Source organism: Homarus americanus, unplaced genomic scaffold, assembly GCF_018991925.1.
Source record: "Homarus americanus isolate GMGI-L3 unplaced genomic scaffold, GMGI_Hamer_2.0 scaffold57641, whole genome shotgun sequence".
Lineage (NCBI taxonomy): Eukaryota > Metazoa > Arthropoda > Malacostraca > Decapoda > Nephropidae > Homarus > Homarus americanus.
In genome coordinates this window covers 34,099-52,500 of record NW_024714553.1, presented here as the reverse complement: position 1 = coordinate 52,500, position 18,402 = coordinate 34,099, and the positions used below count along the sequence as shown (strand labels likewise).

The 18,402-nt window shown below is 41.3% G+C and overlaps 2 protein-coding genes across 2 annotated transcripts in view; one reads left to right on the top strand and one right to left on the bottom strand.

Annotated features, from left to right (window-relative positions):
• LOC121879030 (venom phosphodiesterase-like) overlaps positions 1 to 6,495 on the bottom strand; it is a 16,162-nt gene extending 9,667 nt beyond the window's left edge. Inside the window, exons 1-5 of the mRNA XM_042385515.1 lie at positions 6,447 to 6,495; positions 5,066 to 5,106; positions 2,154 to 2,396; positions 1,852 to 1,986; positions 469 to 585 (exon numbers count right to left, since the gene is read on the bottom strand). Of these exons, the coding sequence (XP_042241449.1) occupies positions 469 to 585; positions 1,852 to 1,986; positions 2,154 to 2,396; positions 5,066 to 5,104 (534 nt within the window). The 5' untranslated portion in view covers positions 5,105 to 5,106; positions 6,447 to 6,495. The remainder of the gene's footprint in view (positions 1 to 468; positions 586 to 1,851; positions 1,987 to 2,153; positions 2,397 to 5,065; positions 5,107 to 6,446) is intronic.
• A 1,573-nt stretch (positions 6,496 to 8,068) lies between these two features.
• Positions 8,069 to 11,819, top strand: LOC121879025 (chromodomain-helicase-DNA-binding protein Mi-2 homolog). The gene is made up of 5 exons (XM_042385501.1): positions 8,069 to 8,207; positions 10,647 to 10,825; positions 10,949 to 11,019; positions 11,548 to 11,671; positions 11,754 to 11,819. The coding sequence occupies exons 1-5, from the start codon at positions 8,174 to 8,176 to the stop codon at positions 11,817 to 11,819; spliced, it is 474 nt and encodes a 157-aa protein (XP_042241435.1). The 5' UTR covers positions 8,069 to 8,173.
• The last annotated feature ends 6,583 nt before the right edge of the window (positions 11,820 to 18,402 follow it).

The following is an 18,402-nucleotide window of genomic DNA, read 5'->3' as shown; positions in this document are numbered from 1 at the left end:
TTGGTGCCAGTACACACCCTTGTTTAACCCCCGTTTGGATGGGGAACAACTCAGACTGGGCGCCATTGTGGAGTTGCCTCACAATGGCGATGAATTTAGGTGGGCACCCAAAGCCGCTGAGGGTCCACCAGAGGGCTTCCCTGTTGACCGAGTCGAAGGCCTTGGTCAGGTCGACGAAGGCCATGTACGGGTCACGACGCTGTTCTCTGCACTTTTTCCTTATCTGGCGGGCAGCAAAGATCAGGTCAGTGGTACCAAGGATAAGAGACAGTAAGGATAGTTCACCAAGCACTTGTTTAACCCACAATCCACAGCTCGGTGACGTTACTATTATAAACACGCATCATCTGTTGACCTCCATGTGTACCCGGGACCAGTGTATCAACAATTATGGTTATTTGTGCAATATACAAGTACACCAACAAAGCTTATAACCCAAGCAGAGAACACATCCCCTCTCTACCTCACCTTGTCGACGCGGTCAGTGTAGGGAATACTGCCATTATAGGGGTACCAATACGACGGATGTATCCCACCAATGTTGGCATCTGATCCCGGCCAGAAGTATGTTGCACTGATCTTACCCTGGTGAGTTGATTATTATTATTATTACTATGACTTGACCTTAGATAACACATTCCTGTAACCTGACCTCTCTCTGAACATGACTTGACCTTAGATAACACATTCCTGTAACCTGACCTCTCTCTGAACATGACTTGACCTTAGATAACACATTCATGTAACCTGACCTCTCTCTGAACATGACTTGACCTTAGATAACACATTCATGTAACCTGACCTCTCTCTGAACATGACTTGACCTTAGATAACACATTCCTGTAACCTGATCTCTCTCTGAACATGACTTGACCTTAGATAACACATTCCTGTAACCTGACCTCTCTCTGAACATGACTTGACCTTAGATAACACATTCCTGTAACCTGATCTCTCTCTGAACATGACTTGACCTTAGATAACACATTCCTGTAACCTGACCTCTCTCTGAACATGACTTGACCTTAGATAACACATTCCTGTAACCTGACCTCTCTCTGAACATGACTTGACCTTAGATAACACATTCCTGTAACCTGACCTCTCTCTGAACATGACTTGACCTTAGATAACACATTCCTGTAACCTGACCTCTCTCTGAACATGACTTGACCTTAGATAACACATTCCTGTAACCTGACCTCTCTCTGAACATGACTTGACCTTAGATAACACATTCCTGTAACCTGACCTCTCTCTGAACATGACTTGACCTTAGATAACACATTCCTGTAACCTGACCTCTCTCTGAACATGACTTGACCTTAGATAACACATTCCTGTAACCTGACCTCTCTCTGAACATGACCTGACCTTAGATAACACATTCCTGTAACCTGACCTCTCTCTGAACATGACTTGACCTTAGATAACACATTCCTGTAACCTGACCTCTCTCTGAACATGACTTGACCTTAGATAACACATTCCTGTAACCTGACCTCTCTCTGAACATGACTTGACCTTAGATAACACATTCCTGTAACCTGACCTCTCTCTGAACATGACTTGACCTTATGTAACACATTCCTGTAACCTGACCTCTCTCTGAACATGACTTGACCTTAGATAACACATTCCTGTAACCTGACCTCTCTCTGAACATGACTTGACCTTAGATAACACATTCCTGTAACCTGACCTCTCTCTGAACATGACTTGACCTTAGATAACACATTCCTGTAACCTGACCTCTCTCTGAACATGACCTGACCTTATGTAACACAATTCCTATATACTGTAACCTGACCTGACCTCTCTCTTAACATGACCTGACCTTAATTAACTGACCTGGCTTGTTACAGTGTTCCAGATGGGCTCTCCACCCCACCATTTGCCGTCTTTTGTCCCCATTGAAAATTTTTCTTTGTAAACTGGATCGTAAAAGGAATTGGCTATAATACCATGAGCCGCTGGATACAGTCCCTGGAACAAACAAACAGTTAGTGAGTGTAAACAACAGCTGATAAATGTAAACAATGAACAGCTGATGAAAATAAACAAACATGAGTTTATATAAGTTTAATTCAGGTTAAGTTAGGTTAAATTTAGGTTAGGTTAAGTTAGGTTAGGTTAAAAGCCTTGGCACACACCGTGACAATAGTATAGTGGTTTGGAAAGGTCAAGGTTGGGTAGGATGGCTTCATGTAATTCGCCTTCACTCCTCTATTCCCAATGGACTGCAAGGTAGGTGTGATGTGTCTATCCAGATAATCCGCCCTAAATCCATCTAGTGACACAAGGATTAACGGATGGGTACTTTTCGTGGGTTGATCCGGGTCAGCTTGGATTAATACACACATTAGGACGATAGAGCTGATGAGAAGCACTGCCACCTGATGAGAGAGACTATTAATATCTCTTATATACTCATACACACGGAAATAATATGTTCTGTACCCACTTAGACACACTGTTAAGTTTTCCTCCTAACTGGTGATGTGAGAACGTATCTAACTGTCTCACTTAAGCTACCACACAAAGATGGATTCTCAAAGGTTCCTACGTTAAGTTTTCCTCCTAACTGGTGATGTGAGAACGTATCTAACTGTTCCAATTTAAGCTACCACACAAAGATGGATTCCTCAAAGGTCTTTACGTTAAGTTTTCCTCCTAACTGGTGATGTGAGAACGTATCTAACTGACTACTTAAGCTACCACACAAGATGGATTCTCAAAGGTCTTACGTTAAGTTTTCTCTCCTAACTGGTGATGTGTGACAACGTATCTAACTGACTCACTTAAGCTACCACAAAGATGGATTCTCAAAAGGTTCCGCTAAGTTTTCCTCCTAACTGGTGATGAGAACGCATTCAACTGACTCACTTGTTACTACACACAAAGATGGATTCTCAAAGGTTCCCATGTTGCTTTTCTCCTAACTGGTGATGTGAGAACGTATTCAACGTCTCACTTAAGCTGCCACACAAAGATGGATTCTCAAAGGTTCCTACGTTAAGTTTTCCTCCTAACTGGTGATGTGAGAACGTATCTAACTGACTCACTTAAGCTACCACACAAAGATGGATTCTCAAAAGGTTCCTACGTTAAGTTTTCCTCCTAACTGGTGATGTGAGAACGTATCTAACTGACTCACTTAAAGCTACTACACAAAGATGGATTCTCAAAGGTTCCTACGTTAAGTTTTCCTCCTAACTGGTGATGTGAGAACGTATCTAACTGACTCACTTAAGCTACCACACAAAGATGGATTCTCAAAAGGTTCCTACGTTAAGTTTTCCTCCTAACTGGTGATGTGAGAACGTATCTAACTGACTCACTTAAGCTACCACACAAAGATGGATTCTCAAAGGTTCCTACGTTAAGTTTTCCTCCTAACTGGTGATGTGAGAACGTATCTAACTGACTCACTTACACAAAGATGGATTCTCAAAGGTTCCTACGTTAAGTTTTCCTCCTAACTGGTGATGTGAGAACGTATCTAACTGACTCACTTACACAAAGATGGATTCTCAAAGGTTCCTACGTAAGTTTTCCTCCTAACTGGTGATGTGAGAACGTATCTAACTGACTCACTTAAGCTACCACACAAAGATGGATTCTCAAAGGTTCCTACGTTAAGTTTTCCTCCTAACTGGTGATGTGAGAACGTATCTAACTGACTCACTTAAGCTACCACACAAAGATGGATTCTCAAAGGTTCCTACGTCAAGTTTTCCTCCTAACTGGTGATGTGAGAACGTATCTAACTGTCTCACTTAAGTTACCACACAAAGATGGATTCTCAAAGGTTCCTACGTTAAGTTTTCCTCCTAACTGGTGATGTGAGAACGTATCTAACTGACTCACTTAAGCTACCACACAAAGATGGATTCTCAAAGGTTCCTAAGTTCAATTTTCCCCCTAACTGGTGATGTGAGAACGTATCTAACTGACTCACTTAAGGTACCACACAAAGATGGATTCGCAAAGGTTCCTAAGTTCAATTTTCCTCCTAACTGGTGATGTGAGAACGTATCTAACTGACTCACTTAAGCTACTACACAAAGATGGATTCTCAAAGGTTCCTACGTTACGTTTTCCTCCTCACTGGTGATGTGAGAACGTATCTAACTGAGTCACTTAAGCTACCACACAAAGATGGATTCTCAAAGGTTCCTACGTTAAGTTTTCCTCCTAACTGGTGATGTGAGAACGTATCTAACTGAGTCACTTAAGCTACCACACAAAGATGGATTCTCAAAGGTTCCTACGTTAAGTTTTCCTCCTAACTGGTGATGTGAGAACGTATCTAACTGACTCACTTAAGCTACCACACAAAGATGGATTCTCAAAGGTTCCTACGTTAAGTTTTCCTCCTAACTGGTGATGTGAGAACGTATCTAACTGTCACACTTAAGCTACCACACAAAGATGGATTCTCAAAGGTTCCTACATTAAGTTTTCCTCCTAACTGGTGATGTGAGAACGTATCTAACTGTCTCACTTAAGCTACCACACAAAGATGGATTCTCAAAGGTTCCTACGTTAAGTTTTCCTCCTAACTGGTGATGTGAGAACGTATCTAACTGTCTCACTTAAGCTACCACACAAAGATGGATTCTCAAAGGTTCCTACGTTAAGTTTTCCTCCTAACTGGTGATGTGAGAACGTATCTAACTGACTCACTTAAGCTACCACACAAAGATGGATTCAAAGGTCTCTAAGTTCAATTCTTTCCTCCTAACTGTGATGTGAGAACGCATTCAACTGGACCCACTTGCTTACTTTACACACAAAGATGGATTCTCAAAGGTTCCTACGTTAAGTTTTCCTCCTAACTGGTGATGTGAGAACGTATCTAACTGACTCACTTAAGCTACCACACAAAGATGGCAGGCCAATTGACAATAATTATTCACTAAAACACACATTTAGCCACATTAGCTTAAGATAACAACATAATCTAGTATAGGGTAGAGTCTCAGGGCATATTCTACGCCATATTGTTACCAGTTCGTTGTGTTATAGTTGTTAGGATTTATAATACAGCTGGATTACTCACCGTGCCCAAGAAAACCGCTCGCCTAGTGTCCATCTCCATGTCTGATATAAACAGAATTGGTTAGTTTAGGTTAGTGTTAGGTTAAGCTAGATTAAGATTAGGTAAGGTTAGTATTAAGTTGCTTAGGTTAAGATTAGTTTAGGTTAGTGTTAGGTTAAGCTAGGTTAAGATTAGTTTAGGTTAGTGTTAGGTTAGTTTAACAGAGTAAATTTATCTTCAGAAAATACCAAAGTTTTTGTTATGATAGATTACCCCTAGTGTCCACACACACACACACACACACACAACACACACACTATCATCATCTTGCTTTTAGTGTTATCAGTGATGCCAGACATAGATAAGATAACATTAACTACCGGGGGTTAGGTTTGGTTGGGTTTGGTTAGGTATTCTCCTCCTAACTGGTGACGTGAGAACATAAGAAAATAAGGAGTCTGCAATAGGCCGCGGTTGGTCTGTTCATGGCAGATCCTGTCGAGAGTTACTACCACCTCTATCATCCATGAATCTATCTAGCCTCCTTTTTAAAACTTTCCAGCGTTCCAGCACTTACTACAAAGTTGCTAAGCTTGTTCCACTCATCCACCACACCCTATCTAGCCTCCTTTTTAAAACTTTCCAGCGTTCCAGCACTTACTGCAAAGTTGCTGCTTGTTCCACTCGTCCACCACCCTATCTAGCCTCCTTTTGAAACTTTCAGCATTCCAGCACTTACTGCAAAGGTTAAGCTTGTTCCACTCGTCCACCAACCTATTTGTGAACCAGTTCCCTATCTCCTCCTCAAACTTATCCAACTTAAATCCGTTGCTACGAGTCCTATCCTGCTCGGATATTATAAGAACTTTATCTATATCCCTTTATTGATTCCTTTCACCCACTTAAATATTTCTATCATATCTCCCCGCACTCTTCGTCTTTCCAGGAATGAAAGTTTAGTTTCACCTATCCTGATATGGAAGGTTTCTAAGTCCCGGAATCATTTCGTCATTCTTCGCTGCACCGACTCCAGTGAATTGATATCCATTCTATAATAGGGGCACCAGAACTGAACCACATAATGGAGGTGGCCTGACTCAAGATATAGTTGCAATACATCCTCTGCACTCTTGTTACTTACACTCTAGATATAAAACCCAATACTCTGTTTGCCTTATTCCGTACATTAACGTATCTAACTGTCTCATAGCTACCACACCACACCACACCACACCACAGCTCACCACACCACCCCACACCACCTCACCGCAGCACACCACACCACACCACCCCACACCATACCACACCACACCACACACCACACCACCACACCACAGCTCACCACACCACACACCACACCACAGCTACCACACCACACACCACACCACACTTAGCTGCAAACCTTTCCTTACGGCTTCCTAAAACACACTGTCTTCGGCGTCGTAAGTCCATCTGAAGTGTCTGATAAGTGTGATAAGTGTGTGATAAGTGTCTGATAGTGATAGTGCCTGGTGACCTCCTATGATAACAGATAACAAATATCGACGTAAATTAGGTTATTAAACTAGCAATTATTTCTGATGATACAATTTCTAGTGGGTAGAGAGAGAGAGAGAGAGATAGAATTGGTAGAGAGAATTAGAGACATTAGTACAGTGTTTAGAGCCAGTAACAAGGACGTAAGCCACAGACAAAGAGAGATAGAGAGAAAGAGAGATAGAGAGATAGAGAGAATTAAGAGTATTAGTATTTTAACGATATATAACTAATACATCTCGTTACTAAAGTATTATAAGACCATATATAATGCCGTTAGAGCCAGTAAAGGGGACATAAGCCAGTAATAAGAGAGAGAGAGACAAAGAGAGATAGAGAGAATTAAGAGTATTAAGAGTATTTTAACGATATATAACTAATACATCTCGTTACTAAAGTATTATAAGACCATATATAATGCCGTTAGAGCCAGTAATAAGGACATACACAAGATAGAGAGAGAGAGAGACAAAGAGAGATAGAGAGAATTAAGAGTATTAAGAGTATTTTAACGATATATAACTAATACATCTCGTTAAAGTATTATAAGACCATATATAATGCCGTTAGAGCCAGTAATAAGGGACATAAGCCAGTAATAAGAGAGAGAGAGAAAGAGAGAATTAAGAGTATTTAGAGTATTTTAACGATATATAACTAATATCTCGTTACTAAAGTATTATAAGACCATATATAATGCCGTTAGAGCCAGTAATAAGGGACATAAGCCAGTAATAAGAGAGAGAGAGAGACAAAGAGAGATAGAATTAAGAGTATTAAGAGTATTTTAACGATATATAACTAATACATCTCGTTACTAAAGTATTATAAGACCATATATAATGCCGTTAGAGCCAGTAATAAGGAGAAATAAGCCTTAAATAAGAGAGAGAGAAAGAGAGAATTAAGAGTATTTAGAGTATTTTAACGATATATAACTAATACATCTCGTTACTAAAGTATTATAAGACCATATATAATGCCGTTAGAGCCAGTAATAAGGAGAAATAAGCCAGTAATAAGAGAGAGAGAAAGAGAGAATAGTATTTAGAGTATTTTAACGATATATAACTAATACATCTCGTTACTAAAGTATTATAAGACCATATATAAAGCCGTTAGAGCCAGTAATAAGGAGAAATAAGCCTTAAATAAGAGAGAGAGAGAGACAAAGAGAGATAGAGAGAATTAAGAGTATTAAGAGTATTTTAACGATATATAACTAATACATCTCGTTACTATAGTATTATAAGACCATATATAATGCCGTTAGAGCCAGTAATAAGGGACATAAGCCAGTAATAAGAGAGAGAGAGAAAGAGTATTTAGAGTTAACGATATATAACTAATACATCTCGTTACTAAAGTATTATAAGACCATATATAATGCCGTTAGAGCCAGTAATAAGGAGAAATAAGCCTAAATAAGAGACGCATGCAGTGGCTATTCTTTGTCCTGAATAAAAGTTAAATGGCGACAGAGTGAGAGAGACGCCATCTAGTTAACCATTCCGTGTTTTCCTTTTATAAACGAGTAATTAAACCAGTAAATTAATCTTGAAGGATATTAAAAGATAGATTAAACCTTCTAGAATGCCATCAGATATAGAAGAACAGGAATATCCAGGTAATTATAGTGTTTTTTAGGGTTTAATTGATGGTTTTTAAATGGACCGGCAGCATGGGGGGTAGACCATAGTCACTAAAGCATTATTATTGTTTATCTCTTATTAAACTCTTATTTATCTCTTTATTATGTTGTTTAATTAATAGTTTTCTTATTCTAGGTGTTTTTATTACTTAGTTATTAATGATAGGGTAGATAGGTTGGTTTAATTGGGGTTTATTTATAACAAGTTCTATTAACCTATAATCATTATTAACTAGTCAATTATATCTTAATTTATCTATTAATTTAAAAAAAAACGTTGATTAGTTCATTATTTCAACGTTTAAATGAACGTTTTTGAACTTTGTTGCTGATTACCTGACCCCGTGTCTCAACCAGGCTATTATAACCTTTAATCACTAATAACTACCTAATTATAACCCTAACTATCAATCTACACAAAACAGTAAAAGTTGGAGAATAGTTGAAACGTTTTGGTTTGACCTCTGACCTCGGTTTTGACCTCTTAAAGACACATGGGGAGGTTATTATGATCTTTAAGGGTTGTTATGGGGTGATTATGTGTCCAATATGTGTCTAAATATGTGTTATAATGATTATTTGTCTCTTAAAGGCTAACTCAACCTAACCAATAATAATTCATGGCCATTTTTCTGTTTCTGTATAAATATGTAACTAATATGTGTCCAATATGTGTCTAAATATGTGTTATAATGATTATTTATATATTAAAGGCTATATATTGATAAGGGAATTGTTTAAGTTAGGTTAGGTTTGGCTTGGCTTGGTTAAGTTTGGTTAGGTTAAGAACATATGGAGTCTGCAATAGGCCAGTTGACCTGTTCATGGCAGCTCCTGTCGAGAGTACTACCACTTCATCATCCATGAATCTATCTAGCCTCCTTTTAAAACTTTCAGCGTTCCAGCACTTACTACAAAGTTGTAAGCTTGTTCCACTCGTCCACCACCCTATCTAGCTTCCTTTAAACTTTCCAGCGCTCCAGCACTTACTACAAAGTTGCTAAGCTTGTTCCACTCGTCCACCACCCTATCTAGCCTCCTTTTAAAACTTTCCAGCGTTCCAGCACTTACTACAAAGTTGCTAAGCTTGTTCCAATCGTCCACCACCATATCAGCTTCCTTTTAAAACTTTCCAGCGTTCCAGCACTTACTACAAAGTTGCTAAGCTTGTTCCACTCGTCCACCACCCTATCTAGCCTCCTAAAACTTTCCAGCATTCCAGCACTTACTACAAAGTTGCTAAGCTTGTTCCCCTGTCCACCACCCTATCTAGTCTCCTTTTAAAACTTTCCAGCGTTCCAGCACTTACTACAAAGTTGCTAAGCTTGTTCCACTCGGTCCACCACCCTATCTAGCCTCCTTAAAACTTTCCAGCGTTCCAGCACTTACTACAAAGTTGCTAAGCTTGTTCCAATCGTCCACCACCCTATTCAGCCTCCTTTTAAAACTTTCCAGCGTTCCAGCACTTACTACAAAGTTGGTAAGCTTGTTCCACTCGTCCACCACCCTATCTAGCCTCCTTTTAAAACTTTCCAGCGTTCCAGCACTTACTACAAAGTTGCTAAGCTTGTTCCACTCGTCCACCACCCTATCTAGCCTCCTTTTGAAACTTTTCAGCATTCCAGCACTTACTACAAAGTTGTTAAACTTGTTAGGTTAGACTTGGTTAGGTTAGACTTGGTTAGGTTAGACTTGGTTAGGTTAGACTTGACAGTGGTCCAGCCTTAATACCCCATCGAGGGAATTTTTAGTCCAATTATTTTTTTTAGTTCAATTGTTTTTTAGCTCAATTTTGTATTTTTTTTTAGCTGCGTCTCTCCGCCATATTTTATTTCTGCGATTAAATATTGTATTTTATTTAGGATTTATTTGATTCATTGCTCGGCCTCACCATTTGCTGTAATATATCATGGAAGCCACACAACACAAGCTGCCTCCCCAAAGCTGTGAATGCTGTACAGATGCCATAGTTACTTCACCCCTGAGCTGTTGGTTCGTTGCTGCCGCCCCAAAGCTGTGAATGCTGTACAGATGCCATAGCTACTTCACCCCTGAGCTGTTCAAGTATATAAGGGATTAATTGGTCCTTACTTGGAGTACTGCTCTCATATCAATTATAAAGAGGCTTTCCCGTCATCTTCACTGTGTACATTAATATAACCTTGTAGGGCGATGACCTGTGTCCGGGTGAGCCATTACCCGTAAAAAAGAAAACCTAACCTAACCTCACTAAACCAACTCCAACCTAACCTAACTAACCTCACTAAACCAACCTAACCAACCTAACCTAACTAACCTCACTAAACCCAACCAACCTAACCTAACTAAACCAACCTAATTAAACCTAACCAAACCATCTATCTACTAATCCACCCACACCCCCACACCCACTAATACCCACACTTGATTTAACAGAGGAGGAGGAGCAAGAAGCAGAAGGGGAAGAGGGAGAAGAGGAACAAGGAGACTCAAATGAAGAGGAACAAGATGAAGAATGGGGAGGGAAGAGGAAGAGGAAGAAGAGCAAGAAGCGCAAGTCATCCCGGGGCGAACGGGGACGCAAGAAACGCAAGAAGAAGGACGAGAGCGAGAGCGTGAGTACTGGGGTGTTGTGGCGCTAGGTTGTTTTTGTATTAGATAGATAGATAGATAGATGGATAGATAGATAGATGGATAGACAGACAGACAGATTATTAATTGGATCTCTATATACCCAGGAAGGGAATATGAAGAAGATGGCCTCTACTCAGACTACCAGGAGGAGAGCCGAGGTCCGTCGAGGCCGCAGGTAGGGGCCGAGGACCACCCCGCCACCTCGCCCCAGCACTCCAACGGAGAATAGTAAGCGGGTGGCTGGTGCAGAGGGTGGGTGTGGGTGGGTGTACGCTTGTGTGTGTGTGTAGGATAGAGTGTACGTTTGTGCGTGGGTGGGTGTACGCTTTGTGTGTGTGTGTGTGTGTGTGAAATAAGCTGGGGTGACTATTCATGAATATATATCAGGTGAAATAAGCTTGGGGAGGTGAATCTTCAGGTGAAATAAGCTTGGGGAGGTGAATCTACAGGTGAAATAAGCTTGGGGAGGTGAATCTTAAGGTGAAATAAGCTTGGGGTGAATTTTCAAGTTAGGTTAGGTGAAATAAGCTTGGGGGCTAATCAGGTGAAATAAGCTTGGGGGCTAATCAGGTGAAATAAGCTTGGGGGGGTTAATCTTCAGGTGCTCCCATTGTACTGTAAGGAGGTGAAGCTTTGACCATTGTTCTGACACAGCGAAAATTACCCCCAACAGGCAGTGAACAGATGCCAACCGTGGGTGAAGTGTGCGAGAGCTTTGGCCTAAACGACGCCAACTGGAGTACACGGAGAATGACTACCAGACCCTAACGACCTATAAACTCTTCCAACAGCACGTGAGGCCGCTATTGGCTAAGGAGAACCCCAGAGTAAGTCGTTTTTGGCTGATTAATTGTGCGGAAATGTTTTGTTTGAACACTTATGCCCTTATGGTGTGGAATTATACCCCAGAGTAAGAAATTGGTTGATGATTTTGCTGAAATGTTGAGTTTTGACCTTTATGCCCTTATGGTGTGAATATACCCCAGAGTAAGAAATTGGTTGATAATTTTGTGGAAATGTCGGTGTTTTTATCTTTATGCCCTTGTGGCGTTGAATATATTCCCCAGAGTAAGTCGTTGGTCGATAATTCTGCGGAAATGTCCAGAATAATTTCCCGTCCAGATAACGATACAATGGACGAGTTAACGGCCGGGATTTTTTCATAAGATGGCCAGTCAATGGGTAAAGAAAGCGCTTAAATTCACGATGGTAATGATATTGTTATATAAATTGGGTCAAAAAGTGTCAATAATAAGAGTTAAAGTTTTTAAAAAGTCACGTGACTGCTAAAAGCTCTGTGATTGGTTGTGATATCACTGACTGGGGCGAGCTTCCCAACAGGAGTCAGCCGGCTGTAGTTGTCCAACCTTTCCCTGATTGGCTCTCTAAATAAATATTATTAGATAATTAATTGTGCTTTACAACTCAGTAATACTATATTAAATATTACTATAGAACATTAACTAATTCTATGGATATTAGCTGCCCCATACAACAAATTTCATAGTATAAACATTTCAAACAATATTGGTATTATTTTGGTCATCCGGGGAACCTTAAGATCCTTTAAACAATAAGACACATTGTCTCTACGGGATTTATAGCGCAAAACATTATTCGATCACATAAGAAAATACAGATCATATGTTAGCTTAGGGTATGATAAGTTATAAGGTTGGTTAGGTTAGGGTATGATAAGTTATAAGGTTGGTTAGGTTAGGTTATGATAGAATTGAAGGTCTAAATCATTCATACCACATCACAAACCACCCAAAGAGAAAACCTTGCCTGCATATCTAGGTACAGAGATGACCAAAACGAACATTAACCCAATATATCCTACCCAGAATCGAAACATCCTAATACTTATGGTAGTTCGAGTAAAATTTGACCCGTTAATTAATATAAACGACCACATATCCCAGTGGTTCATAAGTGAATCACCAGAGGAGTAACAGCATTATGTTGTCACGTTAACTAGCATCAGGTATTATCAAAGTCCAGACAATATCATCACTGACTCGTGTGTATATGGGAGACTTTTATACCAAAATGCTAATAATAACGCCATCCAATCCCAACCCAATCCACTTACTAATATCCACGACTTAAACCATAAAACACACCCTTGAAACTCACCCGAACGAGGCAATTGGGGGTCTGAAGAGGCCATTTATAACAGGACTTTAAAACAAATTATATTGTATCTAACTACGAACGATTTAGTGGATTATGTTAACTCGTCCATTCGGTAAATTGTCTCTTGTAGTTACCTGTCCAGAGGAATTTCCCATCCAGGTAATAAATTAATTGGTAAAACGTCTCTTATTCGGCCCAGGTGATAAATTAATTGCAAAACGTCTCTTATTCGGCCCAGGTAATAAATTAATTGGTAAAACGTCTCTTACTCGGCCCAGGTGATAAATTAATTGGTAAAACGTCTCTTATCACCCAGGTAATAAATTAATTGGTAAAACGACTATTACCGCCCAGGTAACAGGCTAATTGTGTCCCATTTTCCAGGTACCTGTGCCAAATTGATGATGCTGGTGTGCCAAGTCGGGAGTTCACCGGCTCACGCCAAGAGGACGAGGAGGAGGAAGAAGATGGAAGAGGAGGAGCAGAGCCAGAGCCAGTTCAGGTCTGTTGATTGAATTGAGGTGGTCTCTCTCTCTCTCTCTCTCTCTCTCTCTCTTCGTTCTCTCTCTCTGTGTCTCTCTCTCTCTCTCTCTCTCTTTGTAATTCTGTGTTAAATAAAACTAGATTTAATTCAACATTATTATTCTGACTATTATACCAGTGATTTATGCCCACTGTGGGGATTTATGCCCGATTGTGAGGGGATTTATGCCAGACTGGGGATTTAATGCCCGCTTGAGGGATTTATGCTCATTGTGAGATTTATGCCAGACTGGGGGATTTAATGCCCGTTTGTGAGGGATTTATGCCCGATTGTGAGGGATTTATGCCAGACTGGGATTTAATGCCCGCTTGGAGGGATTTATGCCCGATTGAGGGATTTATGCCCATTGTGGGAAATTTATGCCCGTCTTGGGAAAGTTTATGCAGTGTTTGTAATTGGTGTCGGGGCCTTGGGGTCTAAGGACTTTGGGGATATTTTATTACCCGCTTATTGACGATTTAGCCTAATGACCGTCCCACTCGTAGCGCCGTTAGTAAATAAAAAGAAACTGTGTCTGATTGGTTGATTGGCAGAAAAATATATTAGACCCCTCCCTGTTAGTATTGGGGTTGGAACTACAGGTGGGGGGCTATATTAGGGGTCAATCTTCAGGTGATTAAAGATGTCCATTGTTACCTGTTAAAATTTGTCTGTCCGGCTATATATTACAAAGAGACATTATTATTGTGGTGTAGGATGGTGTCAGAGTGTGGAGGATGGTGTCAGAGGTGGAGGATGGTGTCAGTGTGTGGAGGATGGTGTCAGAGTGTGGAGGATGGTGTCAGGTGTGGAGGATGGTGTCAGAGTGTGGAGGATGGTGTCACAGTGTGAGGATGGTGTCACAGTGTGGAGGATGGTGTCAGAGTGTGAGGATGGTTCAGAGTGTGGAGGATGGTGTCAGAGTGTGGAGGATGGTGTCAGAGGTGGAGGATGGTGTCAGAGTGTGGAGGATGGTGTCAGTGGAGGATTGTGTCAGAGTGTGGAGGATGGTTCAGTGTGTGGAGGATGGTGTCAGAGTGTGGAGGATGGTGTCAGAGTGTGGAGGATGGTGTCACAGTGTGAGGATGGTGTCACAGTGGAGGATGGTGTCAGTGTGTGGAGGATGGTGTCACAGTGTGGAGGATGGTGTCACAGTGTGGAGGATTGTGTCACAGTGTGGAGGATGGTGTCAAGAGTGGAGGATGGTGTCAGAGGTGGAGGATGGTGTCAGAGTGTGGAGGATGGTGTCACAGTGTGGAGGATGGTGTCAGTGTGTGGAGGATGGTGTCAGTGTGTGAGGATGGTGTCAGAGTGTGGAGGATGGTGTCAGAGTGTGGAGGATGGTGTCACAGTGTGGAGGATGGTGTCATATGCACACACCATTATTGTTGTCAAGTGTGTGTCGATGTATACCCTGTGTGTCATATATGCAAACACACCATTATTGTTGTCATGTGTGTCGGATGTATACCTCTGTGTCATATATGCAAACACACCATTATTGTTGCCGTGTGTGTCGATAGGTACCAGTGTGTCCATATGCTAATACACTGTATGAGACACTTATGAGAAAGTCTAACAGCAGACTATGGGCCTCAATACCTTGCAGAGGTCGTCCAACGCCTGCAGTGTGGGGACCCCTCGCCGGTCATTAATTGGCTCCAACAACACGGACTTCTCAGGCGTCAAATGACTTGCCACTGTTGTCATAACCCCATGACGTGGACTAAACATTCTAGAAGCAAGGACGGGTCGGCCTGGAGGTGTAAGACCCGCGGCTGTGTCAAGTACAAGCTGACGTGTCGATATGAACCGGTCGCTTCTAAGTCCCGCATGTCGTTACAGAAGTGGGTCCATGCCATCTACCTCTGGAGCGAGCGAGTCGGGAGCCAACGCCAGTCGGCTTAGCTGACGTGTCCGAAAACCGCATGATCATATAGTTTTTCCGGGAGGTCTGTTCAAGCACTTCCAGGCTAACCCATCAGGCTGGAGGTTCAGTGTGGTAGAGATGGACACTCGCGCTCTGACTCATAAACCCAAGCCCGCCAACGGACGGACAGCCCCCAGCCCCAGTCCATGGGTGTTCAACATCGACACCAGCACCCATCCCCGTCACCGCACGATCGCCCCGCGACCCCACCCGACACCACGCTACTGCCCATCGCGAGCGGTGGTTACGTCCGGCTCGGTGATCCACGGACGACGCTGGTCGTAGACCATGCGATCTACGGACCCCGGACACGCCTCTAATTCCGCCGAAAGTGAATTTACGACACGCCGGAGTCGTCGACGCTTACTGGAACAAACACAGGAATCAGATCAAGACGATGCGAGGATGTAAACACGACTTTGTTAAATCGTATCTACAGGAGTTCATGCATCGCGCATTCCAGAATGCTGAGAATTTCTGTAACCATATCAACTTATACCCCTGTGTAATGTCTGGTAATTTATTTTTGTAATTAATGTATTGTGGTAGTTATTAGATGTATATATTCAGATTCAAAGCTTGAGATCTATTGCTTACCAATCAGATGGCAATAATCCCAAGATTGAGAATCACCTCAAAACAATTCTAAGTTTAAAATATTATACTCAAATGAATTACAATTATCCAAAAGTCTCAATAATCCGGATCTCAGAGCCTGTTAACCCTGACCTGACCTGACCTGACCTAAGTCGAAGTCTTCCGTTTGTTATTGTTTACGTTTGTGTTTTGACCTGTGATGACCTTTTGTTTATTGAATCGAAGCTATTGGATAGATGTGAAGGGTTGGTGTGGTAGTAAGTTAGATCGTATTATCATCAGATGTTAGCTAGACGTGGTCATCAATATGGTAAGTTAGCTGTAGGGACGGTGGTCATCATCAGTGGTCATTAGCTGTAAACGAAAGTATATTTTATTTGAATAATAATATATATTTTTCAACAATCTAAAGTTCCAAAATGCGCTTGTGATTTGCATTGTTTACGAAAAGGACTATTTACGTGATATATTGGAACGCCAACAAACAATAAATTAAAACCGAAAAAAAAAACACCAATGGAAAAATTTTAAATGAAACCATCTTGATTTACGATTTATTTACAGAACGAAATTATAAACAGACAAAGTATCAGACCAGATAAACTTGTTGTAATATATTATGTAACTTTGTAATATTAAAAGTTATTGTTGTTTCTCTTGTATAATTACTGTAATCCTAATATACAGAACAGGAATGGGTCGTTACTGTAAGATCTCAATTAGTGGATTATGGTGATGAAGGTCTATTATATTTCAGGGAAGATGTAAAATTTCACTTAATGGACTTTGTGATGAAAGTCCATTGTATTGAGGGTCTCATTTAAACCTCTAAACGAAATAAATCAACATGGAGAGATAGCTATTATATCGAGGTCCAAGTAGGCATGGAGAGAGAAGTTCCATTATATAGGAGGTTTTGCCGTGAAGAGTTGTGTTGGGGTCCGTTAAACTTCAGGTGAAATGAACTGGGGCTAATTATCAGGAGGATATATCAGTCATTAGCCTGTTCAGTTATCAACAATTCGGGTGTCTTCTGCCTCAACGAGGGGTTGAGGGTCGTTCAGCGATGTCGTTAGAGATGAGTTTTATTCAGGGTAGTTAGTTAGATAATAAGACTTAAAATATAAGTAGAATGGGGAGAATTATTATAGATATGAATACAATAATAATGACAGTACAGTAATCCCAGGTTTTTCGTGGGAATTAAGTTCTGAACCGCGAAAGCCCCAAACTGCGGATACTCTTAGAATCACTGTAGCCACCAAACAGCTGAGGCAGGTCATTGACCTCAACCACTGGACCTTGCTCCACCACTCACCCAGAGGCCACACTCACTACTGTATTAACATAATTATTTAAAACCACCATTGTTGATAATAATGGAAAAACTTAAAAATGGTTATATAACAAAATGTTTATTTACAAGTATTAAAATTTCAATTTATTTGCTGAGGTCGGCAACACCCACATTGCCAGCCTGTCCTCGCGCCTCGTCGGCCCTCAGTACAGTAGGCAGGTGTGGAGTGATGCTTCTAAGAGCATGGTGTCCGAGGTGCCTGCCCGCCTCACAGTACAGGCAGGTGGAGTGATGCTTCAAGAGCAGCGCGGCCCCGAGAAGAGTGGCTCCACGCCGCCATTTGCCGCGACCTCACTGGGGGTTATAAAAACATGGCAATTTTATTTTTTTTTTTTAAGGATATTGAATATATATATTTTGAGTAAAAACGCGTAATGGTCAAACTGCGATAAAACCCGCAAAAAGACGGATTACTGTACATTAAGAGGTTGAATGATTGACAAAATATCTCCAGCTTAGATTAGTTCATCTAAAGATTACCCATTATACAGAACCAAACCTAACCTGGCGACGTAATCTAACCCAACTACACGTGAGCATAGGTTAGGCCAGGTCAGGCTAGATTGGGTAAGAAAAGTCAGGTCAATCAGCAGCAGTAACCACAGAGGAGTTAAGAGAAGTAATATCAGGTCAGGTCAGGTCAGCAGCAGTAACCACAGAGGGAGTTAAGAGAAGTAATATCAGGTCAGGTTAGGGTTAGTCAGTCAGCAGCAGTAACCAAGAGGAGTTAAGAGAAGTAATATCAGGTCAGGTTAGTTAGGTCAGCAGCAGTAACCACAGAGGGAGTTAAGAGAAGTAATATCAGTCAGGTTAGGTTAGGCCACCAGCAGCAGTAACCACAGAGGTAATGTGGAGGCCAGTACCACCACAGAGGGGGTAGGTAGGTGACAGCACCAACCTGCTGAGACCAGTAAAGAACTGCGAGGTGACCCCCAAAGGGTAGAGAGGCCGATCCGAGGAAATCCAAAGTGGAGGAGGAGGCCGGGAGGAGCTGGACTAGACAGCCAGGGCG

What these genes read in the sequence shown, in the direction of transcription:
- LOC121879025 (XM_042385501.1), top strand. Translation starts at nt 8,174, where the DNA reads ATGCCATCAGATATAGAAGAACAGGAATATCCAG. An exon ending in GAGGTCCGTCGAGGCCGCAG is followed by an intron (nt 11,020 to 11,547) that starts GTAGGGGCCGAG and finishes CCGTGGGTGAAG; the next exon opens with TGTGCGAGAGCTTTGGCCTA. An exon ending in TGGCTAAGGAGAACCCCAGA is followed by an intron (nt 11,672 to 11,753) that starts GTAAGTCGTTTT and finishes ATTATACCCCAG; the next exon opens with AGTAAGAAATTGGTTGATGA.